The sequence below is a fragment of the Oncorhynchus clarkii genome, chromosome 23, assembly GCF_045791955.1.
Source record: "Oncorhynchus clarkii lewisi isolate Uvic-CL-2024 chromosome 23, UVic_Ocla_1.0, whole genome shotgun sequence".
Classification (NCBI taxonomy): Eukaryota; Metazoa; Chordata; class Actinopteri; order Salmoniformes; family Salmonidae; genus Oncorhynchus; species Oncorhynchus clarkii.
Window position 1 is genome coordinate 26215868 of NC_092169.1, and position 25508 is coordinate 26241375.

General features: G+C 42.0%; 2 protein-coding genes across 2 annotated transcripts in view; one reads left to right on the forward strand and one right to left on the reverse strand.

Annotated features, from left to right (window-relative positions):
* Positions 1-12428, reverse strand: part of LOC139381064 (metal transporter CNNM4-like) — a 31020-nt gene extending 18592 nt beyond the window's left edge. The window contains 5 exon segments of the mRNA XM_071124272.1: positions 6295-6438; positions 10552-11550; positions 11679-11781; positions 11885-12388; positions 12390-12428. Of these exon segments, the coding sequence (XP_070980373.1) occupies positions 6295-6438; positions 10552-11550; positions 11679-11781; positions 11885-12388; positions 12390-12428 (1789 nt within the window).
* Positions 12429-18006: 5578 nt separating this feature from the next.
* The window catches only part of LOC139381626 (inactive heparanase-2-like), a 116312-nt gene continuing 108810 nt past the window's right edge, over positions 18007-25508 (forward strand). The window contains exons 1-3 of the mRNA XM_071125291.1: positions 18007-18294; positions 21124-21278; positions 21583-21744. Of these exons, the coding sequence (XP_070981392.1) occupies positions 18029-18294; positions 21124-21278; positions 21583-21744 (583 nt within the window). The 5' untranslated portion in view covers positions 18007-18028. The remainder of the gene's footprint in view (positions 18295-21123; positions 21279-21582; positions 21745-25508) is intronic.

The window sequence follows — 25508 nt, forward strand, 5'->3', positions numbered from 1 at the left end:
TCAGAAATACACCTGTTCCAACTCGCCCAACATGCATACAAAGGAATGTACAAAGTAACCTGTAAACTTGGTTCAAACATTTCAAACAACATTTCTAATCCAACCTCAGGTACCCTAATATGTAAATAATCAATACAATTTTAGACAGAATAAACTGTTTCCAATACCGGAGAAAAACAACGAGGAGCGCGCAGTCATTCACACGCACCAAAAAACTAGAGTCCATCTGAGTGACACTTAGAAAGAATACGACTACTTCTTCATTTAAAAAAAAAAAAACATTGAACAATTTCTAAAGTCCGTTGACGTCTAGTGGAACCATAGGAACTGCAATCTGGGTCCTAATAATTCAGCTTTCCCATAGCAAAGCATTGGAAATACGAATGACCTCAAAAAATAATTTTCCTGGATGGATTGTCCTCGGGGTTTCGCCTGCCAAATTAGTTATGTTATACTCACATCCATTATTTTAACAGTTTTAGAAACTTTAGTGTTTTCTATCCAATACTACCATGCATACGCATATCCTAGCTTCTGTGCCTGAGTAACAGGCAGTTTACTTTGGGCACCTCAGTCATCCAAACTTCCAAATACTGCCCCCATCCCTAAAAAGTTAACCAACCATTTAATTCCACCTCCCACATATGCGGTGACATCACCTGGTTTAAACGTCTCTAGAGACAATATCTCTCTCATCATTACTCAATACCTAGGTTTACCTCCAATGTACTCACATCCTACCATACCTTTGTCTGTACATTATGCCTTGAATCTACTCTTTTGCGCCCAGAAACCTGCTCATTTTACTCTCTGTTCTGAACGTACTAGACGACCAGTTCTTATAGTCTTTAGCCGTACCCTTATCCTACTCCTCCTCTGTTCCTCTAGCGGTGTAGAGGTTAATCCAGGCCCTGCAGTGCCTAGCTCCACTCCTATTCCCCAGGTGCTCTCATTTGTTGACTTCTGTAACCGTAAAAGCCTTGGTGTCCTGCATGTTAAAATTAGAAGCCATCCTCCCTAAGTTTGTTTTATTCACTGCTTTAGCACACTCTGCCAACCCAGATGTCTTAGCCTTGTCTGAATCCTGGCTTAGGAAGACCACCAAAACACCTGAAATTTCCATCCCTAACTATAACATTTCCCGACAAGATAGAACTGCCAAAGGGGGCGATGTTGCAATCTACTGCAGAGATAGCCTGCAGAGTTCTGTCTTACTATCCAGGTCTGTACCCAAACAATTCGAGCTTCTACTTTTAAAATCCACCTTTCCAGAAACAAGTCTCTCACCGCTGCCGCTTGCTATAGACCACCCTCTGCCCTCAGCTGTGCCCTGGACACCATATGTGAACTGATTGCCCCCCATCTATCTTCAGAGCTCGTGCTGCTAGCTGACCTAAACTGGGACATGCTTAACATCCCGGCCATCCTACAGTCTAAGTTTGATGCCCTCAATCACACACAAATGATCAATGAACCCACCAGGTACAACCCCAAATCCGTAAACACGGGCACCCTCATAGATATCATCCTAACCAACTTGCCCTCCAAATACACCTCTGCTGTTTTCGATCACTGCCTCATTACCTACATCCGTAATGGGTCAGCGGTCAAATGACCACCCCTCATCACTGTCAAACGCTCCCTAAAACACTTCAGTGAGCAGGTCTTTCTTATCGACCTGGCCCGGGTATCCAGGAAGGATATTGACCTCATCCTGTCAGTAGAGGATCCACATCCTGTGGCGTTCTGCATTAGTATCGAATAGCCCCCGTGATATGCAACTTTTCAGGGAAGTTAGGAACCAATATACACAGGCAGTTAGGAAAGCTAAGGCTAGCTTTTTAAAGCAGAAATTTGCATCCTGTAGCACAAACTCAAAAATGTTCTGGGACACTGTAAAGTCCATGGAGAATAAGAGCACCTCCTCCCAGCTGACCACTGCACTGAGGCTAGGAAACACTGTCACCACCGATAAATCCACTATAATTGATAATTTCAATAAGCATTGAATACAGCTGGCCATGCCTTCCATCTGGCTACCCCTACCCCGGTCAATAGCCCTGCAACCCCCTACAGCAACTCGCCCAAGCCTCCCCCATTTCTCCTTCACCCAAATCCAAATAGCTGATGTTCTGAAATTGCTGTAAAATCTGGACCCCTACAAATCAGCCGGGCTAGACAATCTGGACTCTCTCTTCCTAAAATTATCTGCCTAAATTGTTGCAACCCCAATTACTAGCCTGTTTAACCTCTCTTTCGTATTGTCTGAGATTTCCAAAGATTGGAAAGCTGCCGTGGTCACCCCCCTCTTCAAAGGGGAAGACACTCTATACCCAAACTGCTATATCTATCCTACCCTGCCTTTCTAAGGTCTTTGAAAGCCAAGTTAACAAACAGATTACCAACCATTTCGAATCCCACCGTACCTACTCTGCTATGCAATCTAGTTTCAGAGCTGGTCATGGGTGCACCTCAGCCACGCTCAAGGTCATAAACGACATCATAACTGCCATCGATAAGAGACATTACTGTGCAGACGTATTCATCGACCTGGCCAATGCTTTCAACTCTGTCAATCACCACACTCATATTGGCAGACTCAGCAGCCTTGGCTTCTCAAATGATTGCCTTGCCTGGTTCACCAACTACTTCTCTGATAGAGTTCAGTGTGTCAAATCGGAGGGCCTGTTGTCCGCACCCCTGGCAGTCTCTATGAGGGTGCCACAGGGTTCAATTCTCGGGCCAACTCTCTTCTCTGTATACATCAATGATGTCGCTCTTTCTGCTGGTGATTCTCTGATCCACCTCTACGCAGACGACACCATTTTGTATACCTCTGGCCCTTCTTTTTTAAAAATATTTTATTTTTGCATTTTCCAATTAAGAACATTCAAAACAAAGGTGAAACGATATTAGACAACGATAGGACAAAGTGACAGTAACAGACGAGCGTAACAAAAATAAATAAATTATTATATAAACAAACATACAATAAGAAAAAATAATAATAACTAGACATTGGATCACCTGCCGTAGCCTACATATTATACATTACGTGTGAAACATTATGTGAGGATTATATATAGATTCAATCAATGAGATTTGGGGGGAGATTCTCCATATAGTCAATAAAAGGTTGCCAAATTCTGTAAAATGTCTTTATCTTATTCCTCAAGCAGAAAGTGATTTTCTCCAAAGGGATACAACTATTAACTTCCGATAGCCACATTGCAACTGGCAGGGAGGAATCCAATTTCCATTTCAAGGCAATACATTTCTTGGCAATCGCTAGCAATATTTCTGTTAGCTTTATAGTATGGCTTTGCCTAAGATTGGTGTTAGTAAAGTTACCCAGTAGACAGACATCCGGGTCTAAAGGGAATGCAACCCCGTGAATTGAGGATATGGTATCGCATATCCCCTGCCAGAAACCGTGTAGTTTTGAACACTGCCAAGTGGAATGGAGGAATGTTCCTTCATCTGAGCCACATCTAAAACATAGGGAGGAGATATCTGGGTTGAACTTGTGCAGTCTAGATAGGGTGATATAGAGCTGATGGAGGAAATTAAACTGGATCAGTCTGTATCTGGAGTTCAATGTGGATGTAACACCATCCCTGCATAGGTCACTCCATAGATCCTCATCAAGATCAATACCCAGATCTTTTTCCCATCTAAGTCGGGGTTTATCTAGCCCAGGCAGTGTTAGTCCTGACATAAGAGCATCGTAAACACGGGAAATGGTCTTGAACAGTGGTTGGTCTGCGTGGCAGAGTTGCTCAATAGGTGACATCTTAGGTAGGTTCCATTGTCCCTTGAGAGTCACCCTAATAAAGTTTCGTAGTTGTAGGTAGCTAAAGAAGTCCCTGTTAGGCAAGTGGTATTTCTGTTTCAGCTGATCAAAAGACATAAGAACTCCCTCCTCGTAACAATGTTCCAGAAGAGTGATCCCCTTATCAGACCATGGTCTAAAGTTACTATTCTGGAAAAACATAGGGATCAATCTATTGTTCCATAAAGGGGTTTTAGGGGAAAGGAATCCCCCTCGTCCGAACAGCTCATGCAGTTTGCACCATGCCAGGACAGAATGTATGATTAAAGGGTTGTCTGTGATGGTTTTTATAGATTTTCTGTCCCATTTGTAAAACAATTCTGCCCCAGTGTCATCATTTACCTCAAGCTTTTCAATGTTCAACCATGAGGGAGAGGGACCATTGTCAAACCTCTGAGCCAGAAACCTAGACTGTGCAGCCCAGTAGTACATTCTAAAATTGGGGAGGTTTAAGCCACCTCTGGCCCTTCTTTGGACACTGCGTTATTAACTAACCTCCAAATGCTCTTCAATGCAAGTGAAACTAAATGCATGCTCTTCAACCGATCGCTGCCCGCACCTGCCCTCCCGTCCAGCATCACTACTCTGGACAGTTCTGACTTAGAATATGTGGACAACTACAAATACCTAGGTTTCTGCTTAGACTTTAAACTCTCCTTCCAGGCTCACATTAAGCATCTCCAATCCAAAATTAAATCTAGAATAGGCTTCCTATTTCGTAACATAGCATCCTTCACTCATGCTGCCAAACATACCCTTGTAAAACTAACCATCCTACCGATCTCAACTTCGGTGATGTCATCTATAAAATAGCCTCTAACACTCTACTCAACAAACTGGATGTAGTCTATCACTGTGCCATCCGTTTTGTCACCAAAGCCCCATATACTACCCAGCACTCGTTGGCTGGCCCTTGATTCATACTCGTCGCCAAACCCACTGGCTCCAGGTCATCTACAAGTCTCTGCTAGGTAAAGCCCCGCCGTATCTCAGCTCACTGGTCATCATAGCAGCACCCACCCGTAGCACGCGCTCCAGCAGATATATCTCACTGGTCACCCCCAAAGCCAACACTTCCTTTGGCCGCCTTCCCTTCCACTTCTCTGCTGCCAATGACTGGAACGAACTGCAAAAATCACTGGAGACTCATATCTCCCTCACTAGCTTTAAGCACCAGCCGTCAGAGCAGCTCACAGATCGCTGCACCTGTACATAGCCCATCTGTAAATAGCCCATCCAACTACCTCATCCCCATTCTGTATTTATTTATTTATCTTGCTCCTTTGCACCCCAGTATCTCTATTTGCACATTCATATTCTGCACATCTACCATTCCAATGTTTAATTGCTATATTGTAATTACTTTGCCACCATGGCCTATTTATTGCCTTACCTCTCTTATCCTACCTCATTTGCACTCACTGTATATAGACTTTTGTGCTGTATTATTGATTGTATGTTTGTTTATTCTATGTGTAACTCTGTGTTGTTGTATGTGTCTAACTGCTTTGCTTTATCTTGACCAGGTTGCAGTTGTCAATGAGAACTTGTTCTCTACTAGCCTACATGGTTAAATAAAGGTGAAATAAACAAATGTGAAACAAATTGGTGTGACATAACATTTTGATTTTATTGGTCCAAGTGACCCATCATTATTTTCTCGGGAAATGGGGAGGAGCTTGGTCAGGAAGTCCCGGGATACCGGTCACAGATACTCAACCCTAACACACACACACGCACGCACGCACACACACACACACACACACACACACACACACACACACACACACACACACACACACACACACACACACACACACACACACACACACACACACACACACACGTTCTCTCTACTCTTTTTACCCCTCTCTTTCTCTCTCTCTCTCTTACCATGGGAGCCTACTTTATACAGTATACAGTCTCCTTGCAATTAAACATGTAACAGGTTTGAAACGTCAATGATGTTCCCAAAAAGGGTTAGGGAAGTCTGTTATTATGCACACAGTGTTTACCCCATTGGTGGTTGTATCTTACATGGAAGAAATATGCAATATTTGATAATACAGCATAATGAAAAATAAACAATGTACAGTGCAAGGACAATGAGCAACACAATTCACCATGAAATGCATTTGCCAGTCCAATACTGTAGCCGGTAAAACAAAAGGCTCTTTAGATGAGGTCACTAGGTATAAATACAGTATCTCGCTTTCTCTCGCTTTCTCTCCCCCCTCCCTCTCTCGCTCTCGTTGTCTCTCTCACTAACACACACACTGGAGAGAGAGCATTAAGCCCCAATTAACCCAGTGGTAATTATCTATAGGATAAGTTCATTACTTCTGATTAATTATGCATCAGATCAGGTGATGGGAGCAGCAGGAAGGGATATTGGTGGGATAAATAGCATAGATGGAGGCAGGAACAGGGAAACCGAGAGAGAGTTTTTAAATTGTACATACTGAAGAGGTCTGTCTCGTCCACAATCTCAGACTTGATGATTTCTTCGATAACATCCTCCAAAGTAACGATTCCCAGGACCTCGTAGAATGGATCTCCCTCCCCTTCACTATTCACCCTGTGGACTATAGCCAGATGGGATTTACCTAGGAGAGAGAGGAGAAGGAGAGAGAGAGAGACAGAGAGAGAGAGAGAGAGAGAGAGAGAGAGAGAGAGAGGAAGGCAAAGGAGGGGAAGGGGGAAAGGATGGTGGAGGGAGGGAGAGAGAGAGGGGTGAATACAGAGTTATTAGAGAGAGAGAGAGAGAGAGAGAGAGAGAGAGAGAGAGAGAGAGGGAAGAAAGAAAGAAAGAAAGAAAGAAAGAAAGAAAGAAAGAAAGAAAGAAAGAAAGAAAGAAAGGGAGGGAGGGAGGGAGGGAAAGAGAGAGAGAGAGGGAGCGAGAGAGAGAGGGAGAGAGAGAGAGAGCGAGAGAGGTTAGAGAAACGGATAGTAGGATCTATTTGTGGTGAGTCTGGAAATCCTTCTGTCATTAAAGCAGATAAAAAATCAACACAACACCAATCAGGAGACTCTTACAGTAAGTAGCCGTTAAGCCTGAGATTGATGCCCTCCCCTGCTGATATGAGTCAGTCATACAGTACATACTGTAGATAAGTCATATATGTGTGTTATTATTACTGAGAACTGGCCAGATCCCAAATGAAAATACCCTCAGCAGTGTGTGTGCGTGTGCGTGTGTGCGTGTGCGTGTGCGTGTGTGTGTGTGTGTGTGTGTGTGTGTGTGTGTGTGTGTGTGTGTGTGTGTGTGTGTGTGTCTGTGTCTGTGTGTGTGTGTGTCAGTGGGCAGGGGGTGATTAATAGAGACATTTTGACAGTCAGGAAAACTTGGTGGTTACATAAACACATCCTGAGATTACGTAACCAGTCTGAGGAAGCCTGGTTCTGATGAGTAGACTCACTAGCCATACTGCTGCTTGGCAACTCCAGGCACACACATGCCCACACACCTACACTCACACACACACCCACAAACATAAACACACAAAGATGCATGTTTTTAAACTCTCATACATATGCATGAATGAACTGCGTGCACACAGACATAGCATGAACGCATGCCCACACAGCATCATGAAGCCTCCTACTGCATATCAAACCTTTTGAGATTGGAACTCTACTCCATATTGAGTCTAACTCTTGTTCAACTATCAAATCCTCTTAGTTTGAGGATTTTAAAAAAACTGTCCACTATGAAAAGCACTGACATTGCTAGCATCTTACATAACAATTTACAAGTACACTGCCTTGTGTGTCAGTCCAATACAACAACAGAGACGCTGTGGTTTATTTCCATGGCTTGTGAACGATTTAGTCACTGTGGCATTTCATGTAAGACTCCCCACCTCCCTCCTAACCCTATTGCCTTCCCGAAACAGCCTCCATCACAGCTGCAGAGAAAGGTGAGGAGATGAAGAGAAAAGGAAAGGAGGGGAAGAGGTAAAGGTTGGAACTGAATTTTTTATGGTGCCACAGCCAGGTTACCAATAGCTCACACACACACACACACACACACACACACACACACACACACACACACACACACACACACACACACACACACACACACACACACACACACACACACACACACACACACTTCCTGACCGCTACACACTTCTGCCTCTCCCCAGTGATGGCCTGCTGACATGAGGATTAGAAGTGAAGGTCGGATTCAGCAGGGTTCTCTCGTTACTCTCATCCTCTCCCCCTCACATGGATATGTAACTTAACATTTGATAGTCAGTTAGCTCCTATAAAATGTCATGATTCTGCAGGACCAACTGCTTTGAATGGTTCTATTGTTCAATCAAAACTTGTGTCTGTTTTTTGAGGGGTATGAGAAACATAACAATATACAGTAACTAACAAAATATATGAACAATATATGCTCTCCTCAGACATTCCTACCGACAAAAGGACATCCCTGTCAGTGAACTGATTCTCTGGCAACCACAGCATGAATCCACCCGAAGGGGCAACCCAGATATCATGTATGTGGACCAGTTTAAATGTGACACCGGACTGAGGGAGGAGGAGGAGACTGCGTCTGCGATGGAAGCCCAACTTTTCCTTCTGGCGCCTCTAGACAACCAGATGATGATGAATGTGAGTTGAAAATGGGAATGTTACTTTTAATCACACCACAAAATAAATGTTGATTGAATAAGGCCCTCTCATCCAACTCATTTCCCCAAGTCATCCTTCTCATCATTAAACCCTTCATTCTGAATAAATCAGATTACCATCTCTGAGCCCTCATGGACAAACCAACCCTGACAATCTGAATAGCATCTGAGTGAAGCCCTAGTCCTGTTACATAATCTCTCATCCTAGTGGACACTGCCGTCTCTGTCCCAAAGCCTCCAGTTTGATTCCTGCCAACAGTCAGAGCACATCAAATCTATTCTACTTCTGTGTATTATGCAATACATACGAGAAACATTATGTCTGTTCATTTCACCCACTCAAAAATCCACTTTTACTTTTGTATAGCGCCTAACGAAGTACTGAGTGTGCACCCACACAAACACAGTTTTGTATTGCTATTCTTGTGGGGACCAAATAATTTATTCCCATCCAAAATCCTATTTTCCCTAACCTTTTTTTATTTACCTTTATTTAACTAGGCAAGTAAGTTAAGAACAAATTCTTATTTTCAATGACGGCCTAGGAACAGTGGGTTAACTGCCTTGTTCAGGGGCAGAACGACAGATCTTCACCTTGTCAGCTCGGGGATTCGATCTCGCAACCTTTCAGGTTACTAGTCCAACGCTCTAACCACTAGGCTACATGCCACTACCTGCCGCCAACCTTAAGCCCAAACCCCAAACCCCTGACCCTAAAACTATACCTAACCCTAAACCCTAAACCTAACCATAACCCTAATTGTAACCCTAACCCTTACCCCTAAGCCAGAAATAGCATTTTTCCTCGAGGGGACCGGCAAAATGTCCCCACTTGTCTGAATTTTCCTTTTTTTACTATCATTGTGAGGATAGTACTCACAAGGATAGTTCAACAAAAAGACACACACACCTACCCAGCCTCCTGGCTGACGGCTGAATGATTTATACTCTGGTTGTCATGGGAATCAGAAAAGCCTCCAGCTCCCTTTGACATTCTTACATGGATGGAAACACTAAGGACCGTTTACTGTCAATATGTCACTTCTCTTCAGACTGCAGCACTTCAGTCCTGTTTCATTCCTGTTCTACTGTGGGATGTACCGCTTCACTGAGCTCTTTCAACTCAATGCCATTCTATGGATTCCTGAGACGGGTGATAAACACAGGTTATCCAAAGCAATTACCATAAGGAAAACAGGACATTTGTATCATAAGCATTGGCATAATCCAGAACCAAATCAGCTAAAGCAATCACAAGACTATAATTAGCATAATCTGTAAAACATATAGATAACCTTGCTACTCTCTCTAAACTGTCCCAGTTCATTCCTGGGTAGCTTCAAGGAAGTTGTTGGTTTTATGGATTATAGATACGGCTTAAAACTCTTCCCTGAAATACAGTAGCCCAGCGTTTCCCAAACTTGGGCCTGGGGACCCCAACGGGTGCACATTTTGTTTTTTGCCCTAACACTACACAGCTGATTCAAATAATCAACTCATCATCAAGCTCTGATTATTTGAATCAGCTGTGCTAAGGCAAAAAACTAAATGTGCTCCCTTTGGGGTCCCCAGGACTGAGTTTAGAAAACCTTGCAGTAGCCTATACCAATTACCTCCACTTGAACCTGCTGAGCCCTTATCATCTTATATGACGGACTCTTCAAAGCATCACTGGATTTAAATACACCCTGGATCCTCTGCTTTTCAGGAAGAGGGAAGTGGTGTGATGGAATGTGTAGGGGTTAACTTGAACACTCTCATGGCACTTAGCTACAGTATACACAACTTCTTGTCAAACGAGCACAGCACCTGCTGAACAATATAATATTTGTTTTATCATAGATCATGTGCAACATGGTAGAGGTTCCTGAATTGCAGTAATCATGTGATTTGAACTTGTGAGCTCATTGGTTCAAGTGCTCTGATGGTTGCAGGTATATCTCTGGAGAATGCACCTCCAGCTGTTTCTAAAAATGGTGGTGCATTTCCTATAATATTTAACTCTTTATATGTTACCTGATTCTGCATACATTTTTTTTCATCTCTACAACAGTGTACACCTAACTCTATTACCTCTCTTGAACTCCTCCAGCATCACATCCAGTTTGGTATCGCTGAACACACAGTGCATGGGGTGTTTGTAGAACTGGGTGATGGTCTTCAGCGGGGTGCAGTCATCCGGGTCCACGAACGCCAGGTCTTTGACGAACAGGATATCAACGATGTTGGACCTGTCGTTCTCATAGACCGGGATCCGGGTGAACCCGCTCTGCATGACGTCAGACATCGTACAGAAGTCTAGAACAGCATCCGAGGAGAGCATGTAACAGTCCGCCAGCGGAGTGTGAACAACTTCTACATTCTTGGTGCGCAACTCCAGAGCACCCTGGATGATGTTGAGTTCTTCTTTGACCAGATCGTGGTAGGGGTCTGTGACGCGCAGCATGGCAACCAGTTTCTCTCTGGTGTAGAAGTTACTGATCTCCTGGTGGAGCATGATGTCTAGGAGTTTGGAGACGGGGTAGGAGATGGGGAAGGAGACCAGCATTAGAAGCCGGGTGGCCCAGATGGTTTTGGAGGCGATGGCGAGGCTGTGTCTGGACGCCACAGAGTGAGGCAAGATCTCTCCTATAAAGAATATACCGAAAGTGCAGGTAGCAAGGGAGGTGGGAGTCATCCCTATAATCTGGCACATCCACACTACAAAACAGGTGTTGGTCAGCACATTGCCCAGCACCACAGTACACAGGATGTAGTTGCCATGTTTACGCACAGATTCGATCTTGTGCGCATATTTTTGTTCCTTCTCGGTGCCGCTGTTTTGGAGGACCCGGAGCTCAACGGGATCCAGGGCGAGCATGCTGATGTTCAGCCCACTGCAGAGCGCAGAGAGCCCCAGTAGCATCACCGACACCCCCAACTGGAGCCACACGTCCGCTTGCGGGGGTCGCTCCACCACGGCTAGCCAGAAGTCTCTGGTGGTGAAATGTTCCCACTTCACCCCATCAAACGCGCAAATGGAGTAGTATTTTATCCGCTCATCTTTGCGCAGGTCTTTGGCGAGCAGCTCCACTATGGAATCAGAATCAAATAACACAAAGGTCCTCATCAGACAAAATAAAAACGCACAATAACACAAGACACTTTTTTTGAACATTCGACGATTCAACAACGATAAAAACATGTAACTATAAACGAACCTAGAACGGAGTTATGGCTGGATGCAGACCTGAAGGAACCCAGGAGTTCGATGTCAGAACTCCGCGCATGCTCGTCCACGCACGGGTTCCGTTTGGAATGGACCTAAAAACAAATTGACATTTAAACACAATATATAAGCAATTTAATTAAACATATGTCACATATAGCGTTATGGGTAAATGGTCAATACACTAAATAAACTGACCATGTTCTCCCCCTCTCCTCTCTCTCGCTCTCCTCCTGGCTCCTCTATGAAGGCGATCCATGGTGCGGCAGCTGCACCCTCTGGTCTCCCGCTCCCAGAGCGGTTCTGGGCTCTCTGTGTAACCGGGGATGCTGCGTAGTAAACCCGCAGCATGAACCGCGTCCCCTCGGTCGCCTGGAGCAGCCCGTCTTGCACAGACAGTTCACCGGCTTTAGTGTTCTCTGGGCGTACACCAAGCAATCCCTTCGCCGGAGCTGGGAGAAAGAATATGATGATGAGAAGGATAGAGAAGTTAAACAACAGCAGGCTGCAGGAATGAAGTGCGGTGCGGTGTGTTGAGGATGAAGCTGCTGCAGCATCAGCAGCCATCATGCTGAATGAGCTGCAGAGGGACGTCGGCGATGGTTGGGTCACGTGGTTAGGGTTTTTACGCTGGCTCTTGGAATCGGCATAGCATCTGGAGAGCCACACTTGGAGCAGAGAGAAGAGAGAGGGGGCCGAGAGAGAGAACGGGCATGTGTGCAGCACAATGACGTAATGTCATGTTGAGTGCCACTACCGTCTAAAAATAGCAGGCAGGATATGCCCTATCATCAGCCACTTCCCTGCAGGGAGCGACTGTCTGTCGCTCTCTGCAGAGATCACAATCGTTGTCTACTGACAGACCCTTTCATGCTGTGTGTGTGTGTGTGTGTGTGTGTTCATTTTGTAGGCCTACTCAAAGGCCTTCATCACAGTTTTTCTCTCTCAAGCTATTTTTTCACAATCAGCATCATCATAATCATCCTCATCATTGTCACCGTCATAATTCTCATCATAATCTTTGTAAACAGCAGCATCGTCATCATCAAGTTGGGTTAAACTGCAGTCGATTTTTCTAGAACGTGCTATACAGTATTCCACCAGATGGCAGTGCTGACTCCCCTTTCCCATTTCAGCACCAGCTCTGGAGTCAAATTTTACTAGAGCCTCTTCAACTCAACAAGTTGTTCGTTTACCCTCCCAGTGTGAGTAATTTGATTTAATTTCACATGATATGGTCATTAAACGGATTTAATTAGCACAGTAATAACAGCAGGGTTGTATTTTAAAGCCAATAATATGTTATTACTACGAGTCAATGTTTTGGGCCTGAGTCAGCAATGATTTATAATTTGCAAATCATTTATAATTAATAGCCTAACAATTATTATTTCTAAATTATTTTGAATTTTCAATCGCATTTAGGCATACGAACAATTAGCCTACAAACGACAATGTCTTACTTGTAGCGACTAATTCAATTTAAAATATCATGTTTTTACATTTTGGAATCGGAGCCCTACATGTTAGTGTAAGCCATAAAACGAGAAATGTAAACCGATAAGACAGTTTAGCAAAGCACACCATTACATTGGTTTAATAATCAGATAAATAAAAAGGACACGATAATACACAGGGACATGGCTGCTCCTTTGTCTAGTGTTAGGCTGACTTCTCTGCCTCTGCAACTTTCACACGTCGTCAACATTCGGAAGAGCGATCGTGAACCCTGCCTCGTAAAACCGTGACCCTTTCATCGCCTGTTCAAGACAGTTACAATCCTGGTAGTGGTGTGTCAATAAATAGCCTTATCCACCCTCCTTCGCCCACGCTGTCTCTCTCTACACCTATGCTCCAAATCACATGTATGTGCCTGTCAAGACAAAGTTTTTTTTAAATATATTTTATTTTGGAAGTATAATCGAAGTCAGATCCCACTGGACACAGACGTCAATTCAATTTATATTCCACGTTGGTTCAACGTAATTTCGTTGATTTAAATATAAAATAACAAACCATATAGCCACAAAACTGTAAATAAATAATGTTATTGTAGGGCATGTGACTAAATCATATAGGCCTAGTATTATTTATATTTTAAATCATGTTCAACTGATAAAGCTCAATACATTTCAATAAAATATGTTTCCAATGTAATGCATTTGCCCTAGGCTATTATTGCTTCACTAACGAAATTGCTGTTACATTTTCGACCCTGTTGATTTGTTGCATTTTCCAATAGGCTACCATAGAGGCCTGTTTTATTGCGTTATAGTTCAGGGGTCTCGTGTGAAAACTTGGGACAAAGTTAGAATGTGTTTTTGAAAAAAAGAGAGTTTAAATCTGATTATTATCGTTATAATCCTGAGAAGTTAAAAGCTAACTAACGTGTAGGTTATGCAAATCTGGACATATTGAGATCAAATATAGAGAGAGACATGTATTTAAACCAGATGTAGGCCTATCTTTAAACGCTATGCCATACAGGCTATATCCACCACCCCGTTATATAAAGCCATGTAACCACACCTAAAGGAATAATAGGAAAAAGCTATTGCTTTGTTTAGCTCCGGAGATAAGATGTGTTCGTTAGTCTGCCTTAGAGGTAGGCCTATCTGTTGCACGTTTCTCTTTTTTTCCCAAGTAAATGACTATTATTCGTTTATATTACAAAATGATTCGTCTATTAGGCCATGTTTTTTTGTTATTATAATTGTCATTATTATTAGTCTATTATAGTACTATTATGGTTGTGTTCAGTTTGTCTTGATTTTTCAGAGTTGATACAATAGGTCTACCTTTTTCTTCGATAAACGGGGTCGAAAAGATATAGTCATAATATTTAACATTTAGTTATTATTTTGTCAAAACCTTCCGAAAGTAGTTATTCAGTCAACGATACCCACACACACTTTCGATAGCTTATGCCACTGGCAAAAATAGCTTACATTAACACGATAAAAGGTGACATGAGAAAACATTCGACATTACGGAATGTGTTGAAAGAAGCAAACGAGTGTTGGCTAGCCTACATTATTTTCCAAGTCGGAAGGAATATGATAATCGGCTAATTTTCTTTGCAATGATTGGAAATACGATAAAGTCAAGCTCAACTCGAGAAATGCAAGCCAATCTGTACTCTTTTGGTGGCGGGTTCCCTAATTTCACTCACAGAGTGCAAATGGACAACATTCACGCACAAACATCTTCTACTAATTTTCTATCCTTTGAACACAACTTTAATGTTATTGAATTGTGATAATGTGCTAACCTATTTGTTTTCAACACCAATTGTTTGATTTTACAATTTAGTAATTTAGCAGACGCTATTATCCAGAGTGAATTCCATCAGCAAATAGGGTTGTGCCTAGCTCAAATGCACATCGACAGATTTTTCACCAATTCGGTTCGGACATTCGAACCAGCGACCTTTCAGTTACTGGCCCAATGCTCTTAATAACCGCTAGGCTACCTAGTGTAGCCTATTACACAGTTGTACTTATCTAGTGTAAAGTATTTTTTATTATATTTCATTTAGTTGGGAATTCCTGGAAATCTCACAGACTGTAGCTTTACTCTTCCATCTATCTGAGTATCGAGTATCAGAACAATGTTTTTTAAAACTAAATGCATTCACAGTCTCCATATCGTTCAAAGAGTGGGCACTAAATTACTGTAATGTTCTATTTAACATTTTGGTAACATTTCATAGGGAAAAATCTAACCTTTATAGAAATCACATGCTATGTATTCCCATCAATCCCAAACACTTCACACAATATGTCTTCGACATCTCAAAACTGACATCAAAAGACTCCAAATGACGTCTACAGTATATCTGCCATAGACATGCAGTAAAAGACGGTAACTTGATGAGGGATGTTGGTCCGTTGCCATAGGACTGCTACAGCCGCAGCGGGACATATCAAAGACTCATCTCTTCTCCTGGCGGAGTGAGGGGTCAACCGAAGATCCCACTGTGATATGGAGAGAGTTATATAGGAGTTAGAGAAGGTTGGAGAGATTCATATATAGAGAGGTATGAGGTTGGAGAGGGTGAAAAGAAGTCAGAGGTTTGCTCCCCGCTATTAGACTTGAATATTAGGAATAGATAGACAGTGTTCTGCCTTAGGACCATGAGGGGTGCGTGTCTGATTCTTCCTCACATAGCAATGGACGGTTGATAAAGCTTTCTCATGAGAGATGAATAACAATAACTGGCTCGTTTATTTGCAATGTCCTGTCAGCCGCAAGCTGTGTCAGTCATGTCCTGTCCATGTTTGCGTCTTCATATTTCCTTTGTTCCTTTCAGCCAGGCCTCACGCACTTTCCAGAATGAATATCGAGGTTTCCAAAAGTTGTTTGAATGGTTTAACGTTGGAGCGTAAAACATAAAGTTGGTTGCAGCGGTCACTAATTCAAATAGATAATAGAACCTCTAAACATGTTCAAACGTGTATTGATTTTGACTGTAACAGGAGGGATTACACAAATGTTTTGGGATATCTTCCCAATCCCAGTGCATCATGCACTTTCTGCACGGTAGATCAAGGGGAGTACATTGTCAGCGACCTCGGACGACCAGAGTTATCAAACAGTAAGGCGGTGTGCTCAAGACGAGCCAAGCCGAGGTGAGGTGAAGTTGTTGGGATAACCACCATAACAACGACCCATCCCGTCGGTCAATGCCTTTCTCTACTTGCAAGTGGGACCACGCTGTGTGTAGGCCCTCTGATCAAAGAACATCTGGAGAGAGACTTTATATAAAGCTTTTATAGGTATGTTAAATATGTTGGCTGTAGAGTTCTAAATTAGTTTTGAATATGTTTTTGGAAGCGCACCAAGCAGGCTATACGACTGAGCTAGGCTGTGATTGGCAAAGTTGGCAAAATTCGATGCAGTCACTGGTTAAACTGTAGAAAACATATTAGCACAGATCAAACTGTGAGAAAACATTAGCCTTGTGATCGCATGTGTTCTTAAATAGCCTAGTTAAATAGGCTACTTGTGCGTAAAATATATGTTACCGCATAGCCTAACTAGCTATTTACTCTCCTTTTCTTGTAGGCATACTTATCTAGGACCGTACACCAAGAAATGCCCTGTTCGATAACAGCGTCTAAAAACTGTTCCATTCAAAAGTATAGAAAGAACACCAATAGGCCTACTCTGATATTTCATTTATTTACGTTGACGTTTACTTGTTTTACTAGGACTAAACATTTTCGTTTTATGTATAAAATATTAATGTAGCTTAGTTAGGAATGTGCGTTTTTGTGTCTTCTTTGATGGATTGTATTGGGGTTCTTAGTTCCCCAACGAACGAAATATACATTTGTTTAAAAATGCATAATTATGTCTTTATGAAAACCATCTTGACACTGTAGAGATGCATCCAACTTTCATGTATAAGAGATTTGTGTTTCACAGATAATTATCAAATATAAAACGTTCAGCTTTTTAGATGACCCTGCAATTGTAATCTAAGCAACACAAATCTTCGCTATTTACGAGATACCAAATTCGAGTAGTTCCTTAGCCTAAATATTTCTAGTAGTTCTAGTTTTGAATACACGGTTTTCACAACGCTTGTTTTTAATCATTCCATTGGTTAACATGAGTTGTTGGTATTGTTTTGTTCGAGAGGGACAAATACACGACAGTTTCATACACAATTCATTGCATCAGACAAATTGCTTTTCAGATTTACATGAAAATGTATGTTTTGTGGCAGTCACCAGCGTGCGTAATTCTTTTTACATTGTGCATTGGAGACAACTCGCTAAGTGCGTATATTCTATATCTTATATAAGATATTCTATATCTTAATACCTTTTGAGTCATGTGTCTATGTAAAAGTATAGCCTCTTATTTTTCTAAAGGTTCCCTTTCCTAATTTTACAAGTCATAAAAGCAAGAAAAGTCGGACTTGTTGAGCTCTGCAATGCGGACTTGTCCTAGCATACTGATAAATAGATCACCCTGATCATTGTTTTCTCTCCTACACCCCAGGGGTTAAATATGAACCCTCATACCTCAGAGAAGAACCACCACTGAGTCCTGAAGAGGGGCGGTGCTGCCTCCTCTCCTCCCCCAGGCTCCTGGCCCTCTCTACCGGGGAGGCTGTCCCGGGGCGTGCGCTCCCCTCTCCAGCTCCCAAAAACACGGAGGGGCGGGGGGAGACGGACAGACAGAAAGGAGCAGATATCTTCGCTCAAATGAATAGGAAGAGTGCATTCGAACTACAAGGTATTGCTATAGCTTCTCTCACGTTCCCTCAAACAGCAGAGCACGGTCTTGTTTTTAGGCGCAGTGTTCCATCTGTGGTGCCAAGCCAGGAAGATGCCCAATCCGGCGACATGCCCCTTCCCAGGCTCCCGGCTGTGGCTGGTATCCGTTGCTCTGATGGTGCAGTCGGTGATCTCCTCTTCTTCGACCTACCAGAGACCTGCACCCGGCGGCGGGGGGAAGAGAACGGGGTTCATGGAGAGGACGCTCATTTTGCTGGACGTCAACACCCGCAGTCCGGTTCAAGTTCTAAATGACAACTTCCTCTCTTTACAGTTGGATCCGTCGATTATAAAGGACGGGTGGCTGGACTTTCTGAGGTAGATTACTTTCCCACTCTGTCTGCTTTATCGACTTCATAGTCGTCGTTATTCTAATGTTTGGATCAAATGCATTGCTTGTGGTTTCTAGGTCTCCGTTGAGCATGATCGGATTTAGTTATCTAGACGAATGGTTCTTTGACAATATTATGATATCGGGAATCATTAAACCATGTCATATAGTCGGTTTATGCCGATTTGTGCATTGCCTTTGTTTAGGTGACATTAGATATGGGGTAAACTAGCCCGTATGGAAATATGGAGTGTCCTAAAGATTGGAGTGTAGGCCTAACTTCATAATTACGTCGTCGAGCTTTACCAATTGGTGTGCATACTAGTAGCCTATTTTCTCATTTCAGCTGAGACACCTTTTGACACATGCTGCGTCATTCTCGTGTGGCATGAATGCATCAGTTTACACAGTATGTAGCCTAATTCATAAACATCTCTTTAACATAGCGGTGTTAATAATAGGTCTACATATATAATGCCACTGTCTTAGTCGTGTCAATGGTTCTGTGTTCTACACAATGCTAATATGAAATGAAGAGAGAGGGGAACGAGAATGACAGGGAAAGAGGTGATATGAGCTCATCATATATAGTTAATGTTGCATGTTGGGTATGGAAGGGAATAGTTTACATTGGTAGAAGTATGCCTACATGGCGCACACGAGGCTCTTTGAAGAATTTCCGTAAACAGAGGTTTCTTATTTCCAGTGAAACATCCACTGTTATTGTTTGGGAGGAGAGAAAGGGGGTCGTGGCATTTTACAAGTTCTATAGAGCATCAGGGTTTACTACTCGATATCGACATGTTTGTAATAATGAAAAACAGTCGGAATGGCTACTCAAATATTATTGGAGCCACAGCATGTATCGCCCTGGAAGTAAACCATTTCAGCTTCCAATCAGCTTCGGCTATTGTGCAAAGTTCCCAGATGTAACTTTTACCAGTCAGTGGAGAACTTTGTGGTCAGGATTTTAGCAAAAATGTAATTCTGGGTTAACTAGATGAAAAGTGTTATTCCCACATGAACGCGTTCAATCATATGGATCTATATCAATTTAGTTGTTGCTGTATATTCATCCTTCAGCAAGTAAATGTTGTCTGCATCAATTTTGTGATAATAACAATAATAATAATAATGATACTAATCATCACAATAATATAATAATATACCTAATGTTCATAATATTCATAATAACAATAACACACTATGTGATCAAACAATGAACCTTTTAACAATATTGTTTTGCTTGACTTTGGTTCATACTTTTCACTAACTTCCTAAATGTAGGTAGGCTATTCACTCACAATTTCAATGCTAATTTTCTGAAATGTTTTTACAATATTTATTTTCTTAAACTGTACTGGTCAAGTTCATATAAACCGTTATTTGAATAAATATTTAAACCATGCCTACTGTAAACGTTGCTGATCGTCAGATCTGATAACACAGCGTTCAAGCACACTAAGGCCATACTATAGGATAAATTCGTTTTTGTGGTAGGTCGGTGGATTTTAGAGACAGAAATAGGCAATTATTATAATACAAAGCTAGGCGATTTAACTACCACAATTGTCTATAATTGTCATAAAAATGGCACTTTATTCAAGTCTGCAAGAATCGGTTAAAATGATCACAACATGGCCTATATTCTGCCTACAAAAACAGCACAATATGGTAAGTGCTAATCCCACAACATATAATTGAACACAACATTTTAAAGCTACTGTGCAATTTCCAGTAATTTCAATTAATGGGAAATATTCCCTTAATTTTGAAGAACGTGACTTATAAATGGACCTACTACAAAACTCTTCTTTTGCTCCATGCTTTTGGTCAAAGGAGACTTTGTAAACAAATAATGTCTAGCTTCAAATCAAGTTTAAAAAGTAGGCTAATGTTGCTCTCATGGAATGGCATTCCTTTACTACAGAAAGCATGTGCTATTGGCATGTGATGTATTAGTTTGCTCCATTGTTTTGTTGGTGGTCCACTCTTGATGATATGCACACATTACAGTGTGGCTTTGGTTGAAAAGTATAATATTTCTGTTGTTTATTCTGTGTCCAGTCTGGTAACACAACAGTAGAGTGGAATACTTAACCCAAAACTATTTTTCTAAACCGGAGCTGTGGGAGTTATTATTGATAGCTGGCTAACAGCAGCACTGAGAGGGTCATAAAAGTCCTGTTGTAATGGAAAAGCTGTCATGTCTTATAATACTATCATGTAAATACTAGTAGGGTTCACTAGCTTTTCTCTCAAGTGAAACCAATAAGTGAGAGTGATAGTAAAAAAGTGTTTCGAAAGCCCAGTCTGGAAAGCTTTGACAGTAATCTGGTAACACTGTAGTGTAGAACATGTTTTTATTATTCTGGGCATACTAGTCTCACCATCATAAAATGTTTCCTTGTGACATCTAAAAAACACCCACTAAAACCTACTCTCTGTATGAATTAAATTGGCTCCATGTCTAGTTTTCTTTTGTTGAATCTGAATGCACAGGGCTATCAAGAAATATCACATTTAAATCAAGTTGTCATTGTTTTGTGTTCAGCCTCTGTTGAGTAGTCTATGTCACTAGTGCTGGATAATGAAATGACATACCCACTACAGGAATTATTTTCAATATAACGTTAATCGTTTCTTCTCAGAGTTGTGTATGTATGTACATGATCTGAAATCAATGATGGTCATGTTGTGTTTTTCATGCAGCTTGTTTGGACACGGAGCCTAATTGATTAAAAAATATTGTTTAATCAATATTTCCGATGTATTTGTGCACCGTATTCTTATCAGATCTCTGTCTCCATGTATAGTTCCAAGCGTTTGGTAACCCTAGCCCGAGGTCTGTCCCCAGCCTATCTGAGGTTCGGAGGAAAGAGAACTGACTTCCTCCACTTCCACAACTTGAAGAACCTTGCCAAGTTCAGAGGCCCCGGCCCAGATTACTACCTAAAAAACTATGAAGATGGTGAGTTAGACATTATGGATTTGATTATTAATTTACGCAAATGTTAAACACACATTTTGTATATTTATTTATTGTGTTGTATTCCCAATTTGATTATAAAATGTATTGACATGTTTAAATGTACTTTAGGTACAGTTGAAATCATCTATGTCCATGTTCATTGGTAGGCCTATAGTCTTATTCTGTAGCATTCAATTTGAATTCAAACAAGCTTTATTAGCATGAAAGGAACAATCCAATATTGCCAGAAGTGGTACGCAATGAAACTACATGACCCGTTCTTGGTCTCTGTGTCAATGCTCAGACATAGTGCGTAGTGACATCGCCCTGGACAAGCAGAGGGGCTGTAAGCTGGCCAACCACCCTGACATGATGCTGGAGCTGCAAAGAGAGAAGGCAGCTCAGATGCAGCTTGTCCTCCTCAAAGAACAGCTCTCCAACCTCTACAGCAACATCACAATAACAGGTAGGAGATCACACACACACACACACACACACACACACACACACACACACACACACACACACACACACACACACACACACACACACGCACGCACGCACGCACGCACGCACGCACGCACGCACACACACACACACACACACAAAAACTCTCTGTTTGGTTTCTCAATCTTGCCAGAGCACAGCGATGTAAATCATCACCCCCCAGCTTTACTAATGTAATTTGTAGAGGAGGGATAGAGGAATGAAGGGATGGAAGGATGAATGTAGAGGAAGCGAGGAGGCAGAGAGTACTGGCATTTCTGAATGAAAGGTTAAACTGAACCTGACTGTGGAGGGGTAGCTGGACTGTGTGTGTATGTTTGTATGTGTGCATGTATGACTTGCTGAGTCCCAGTGACTATCCCTGACTTCCCAGGGTGGTAACTGAGAACCGTAAGGGTTTGGTTAGCAGTAGGCTGTGTCAGGATGTCTTTATGTTACAGTATTTTGCTTGGTATTTATTAGAAATGATGTGGTAGCAATTAATACTTTGTAGTACTTAAATACCAGTTGTGGTACGAAATGGCATGTAATGATATGATGTAATGATAATGTAATGATGGTTAATTTAAAACATATAGATGCTGTTGTAATAGTTTGGTCATTGTTCTGTAATTACAATTTTACTGCTATAATTTCCAGTAAAATACAGAGTAAACAGCAGTCTATCAAAACAAACCGTAACCCCAGAGTTTCTAACTTTTAAAATGTGTGGATCATATCAACTTACAAAGTTGAAGAGAGGAGAGATGAGGATGGAATTTCAGTCATCGGAGCTACAATGGCAACTACAGCTGCTTGTGATTTATTAGAAGAACAAAATGACGGTTTGTGTTTGTGTGTGTGTGTGTGTGTGTGTGTGTGTGTGTGTGTGTGTGTGTGTTAAACCTCCCATGTTAGAAATGCCTGTTCTAGATCTGTCTTGAGCAACACACACTGCAACTAAGGAGATATTCATATGAAGAAATAACATGAACACTGAGGGATTATTCCCCAAATATTTATGCCTACAGAACTGATGCTATGACAGAACATTCCACCAGCTTCACTCAAGACTTCCGTGATATTAATGTGTATTTAATAAATCTTCATATTATCCAAAGGGAATCTGCTAGAATTTGTCTTTGTCAAATGCATTGTTCATTAATGCACAGGAGAGTGGTGTTGCATTATTCTGTTTTTAATGTACTGTAGTATAAAAGGTATTTCAGACACATTTGTATATTGATAGATTTTCATTGACAGGGTTACTGTGTGTGTGTGTGTGCGCGCTTTTGTGTGTGCGTGTGTGTGCGTGTGTGTGTGCGTGTGTGTGTGCGTTTGTGTGTACGTGTGTGTGTGTGTGTGTGTGAGAACTGTATGTAAGTCTGCGTATCATCAGCTGTGTGATTTCAACGGGCCTCTGGTGCACTAGTCAAAACATGGCCTGACTGCGCCTATCTTCAAGCACTGAAGAGACACATTGAGGAGAACCATTTGTTCATGTTTAGGTGCAGAGGAGTTTCAGTTCACAAGTTCAGGAGTCACACTGTGTATCACCCTGTACTTTCTCTGTTTTAGTCTGGTATCTTATCATGAGATAGTTCTACGATATGGACTATCAATATATTCTGGTGCACGTCCACCTCAAGGCTTCAAAGTTGTCTTTGCTGTTCTCCCCTGTCACCCTACACTTAGTCTGGGGAGGGATTAGGTCCCAGGGTTTTTCTTTGTTATGGGGTCCTCGGACCCTTGTTAAAGTCAATGGCATGAACTTTACCCAGTACCAGGACATTTAAGCCAAAACCTGGATGTCTCTGCCAGGAGTTTGAAACTTGGCCGCAAGTGTATCTTCCAGCAAGACAATAAACCCAAGCACACATAAAAATCCACAAAGAAATATTTAATTGACCACAAAATCAAAAGTTTGCAATAGCCATCTCAGTGTCCGGAGTTGAACCCCATTGAAAACCTCTGGTTGGAATTGAAGAGGGCAGTCCATAAGCGCAGACAAATGATATCAAGGATCTGGAAAGAATCTTTATGGAGGCATGGTCTAATCCCTCCCAGGGTGTTCTCCAATCTCATAAAACAGTTTAGAAAAGCACTCACAAGGGGAGGGTGCTGGATTATAAAAATAACTAAAATAAGTATATTACCCCCTTTTTTGTGATATCCAATTACGATCTTGTCTCATCTCTGCAACTCCCCAACAAAGGTTGAGTCATGTGTCCTCCGAAACATGACCCACCTAACCGCTCTTCTTAACACCCACCTGCTTAACCTGGAAGCCAGCTGCACCAATGTGTCAGAGGAAACACAGTTCAATTGACGACGAGGTCAGCCTGCAGGCGCCCAGCCCACCACAAGGAGTCGCTAGAGCGCGATCAGCCATGTAAAGCCCCCCTTGCCAAACCCTCCCCTAACCTGGACGGTTCTGGGCCAATTGTGCACCCCTTTGGACCCGGGTCTGTAGTGATGCCTCAAGTACTGCGATGCAGTGCTTTAGACAGCTGCACCACCCAGGAGGCCTGGGTACTGAAGTATTGAAATCAGGGAATCCAATCATTTTGATCCCTATCTTTTTTAGATTTTTTCTTATTATTGCTTATAAACAAAATCTCTTTCTTTGAGCAGTTATATTAGTATAAAATACAAATAAATAAAAATGTAAGCATATATTATAGCTCAGTGTTTGTATAATTTATTTGTACAGGTTTTTTTTGCTCATCTTTATTAAGGGATCCAATAATTCTGGACCCCACTATGTATCTATGTTTAAGAAGTCCTCCTCTTCTGTCTAGCCTGTGTGTGCTGAGATGGGGCTTACAGTACATTATGATTTTTGGAGAATGCTGTTTAAAGGTCAAGTGCAGTCAAAAACGTGTTTTTCCCTGTGTTTATATATTTCCACACTATGTGGTTGGAACAACACTGTGAAATTGAGCAAATTATCATAATTTCCTTTTAATGTAAGAGATGTTTGAAAAGACCCCCTGAAATTTCAACCTGTTTTGGTAGGATGGAGTTTTGGCCTTCCAAACCTCTCTGCCAATAACAGCTAATTTTCAGTTTTCCCCTTCCCAGTCAGTCCTATTCCAGTTCTTGCTTGAGAAATTGCTCTTGCTAAGAAGCTATTTTTGTTTATTTTTTACCATTTGAATTGAAAACAATCACAGTACGGTACTTAATTGTTACCCAGAAATGATTTGATGTTGAGATAAAAACGTCTGCATTGGTCTTTTAAGTGGGGCGGTGGGTAGCCTAGTGGGTTAGAGCATTGGACTTGTAACCGAAAGGTTGTAAGATCAAATCCCTGAGCCGACAAGGTAAAAATATGTTGTTCTGCCCCTGAACAAGGCAGTTTACCTACTGTTCCTAGGCCGTCATTAAAAATAAGAATTTAGGCCTCCCGGGTGGCACAGTTGTCTAGGGCACTGCATCGCACTCTAGGTTCGCGCTCAGGCTCTGTCGCAGTTGGCTGTGACCAGGAGGCACAATTGGCCTAGCGTCCGTCGTTAGGGAGGGTTTGGCCAGTAGGGATATCCTTGTCTCATCGCGTGGTGCACAGTGTTTCCTCCAACACATTGGTGTGGCTGTGTTAAGAAGCAGTGCGGCTTGGTTAGGTTGTGTTTCGGAGGACGAATGGCCTCGTCTCTTGCCTGTACGGGAAGTGTAGCGATGAGGCAAGACTAACAATTGGATGCCATGAAAAGGGGGTAAAATTAAAAATAAATACATTAAAAA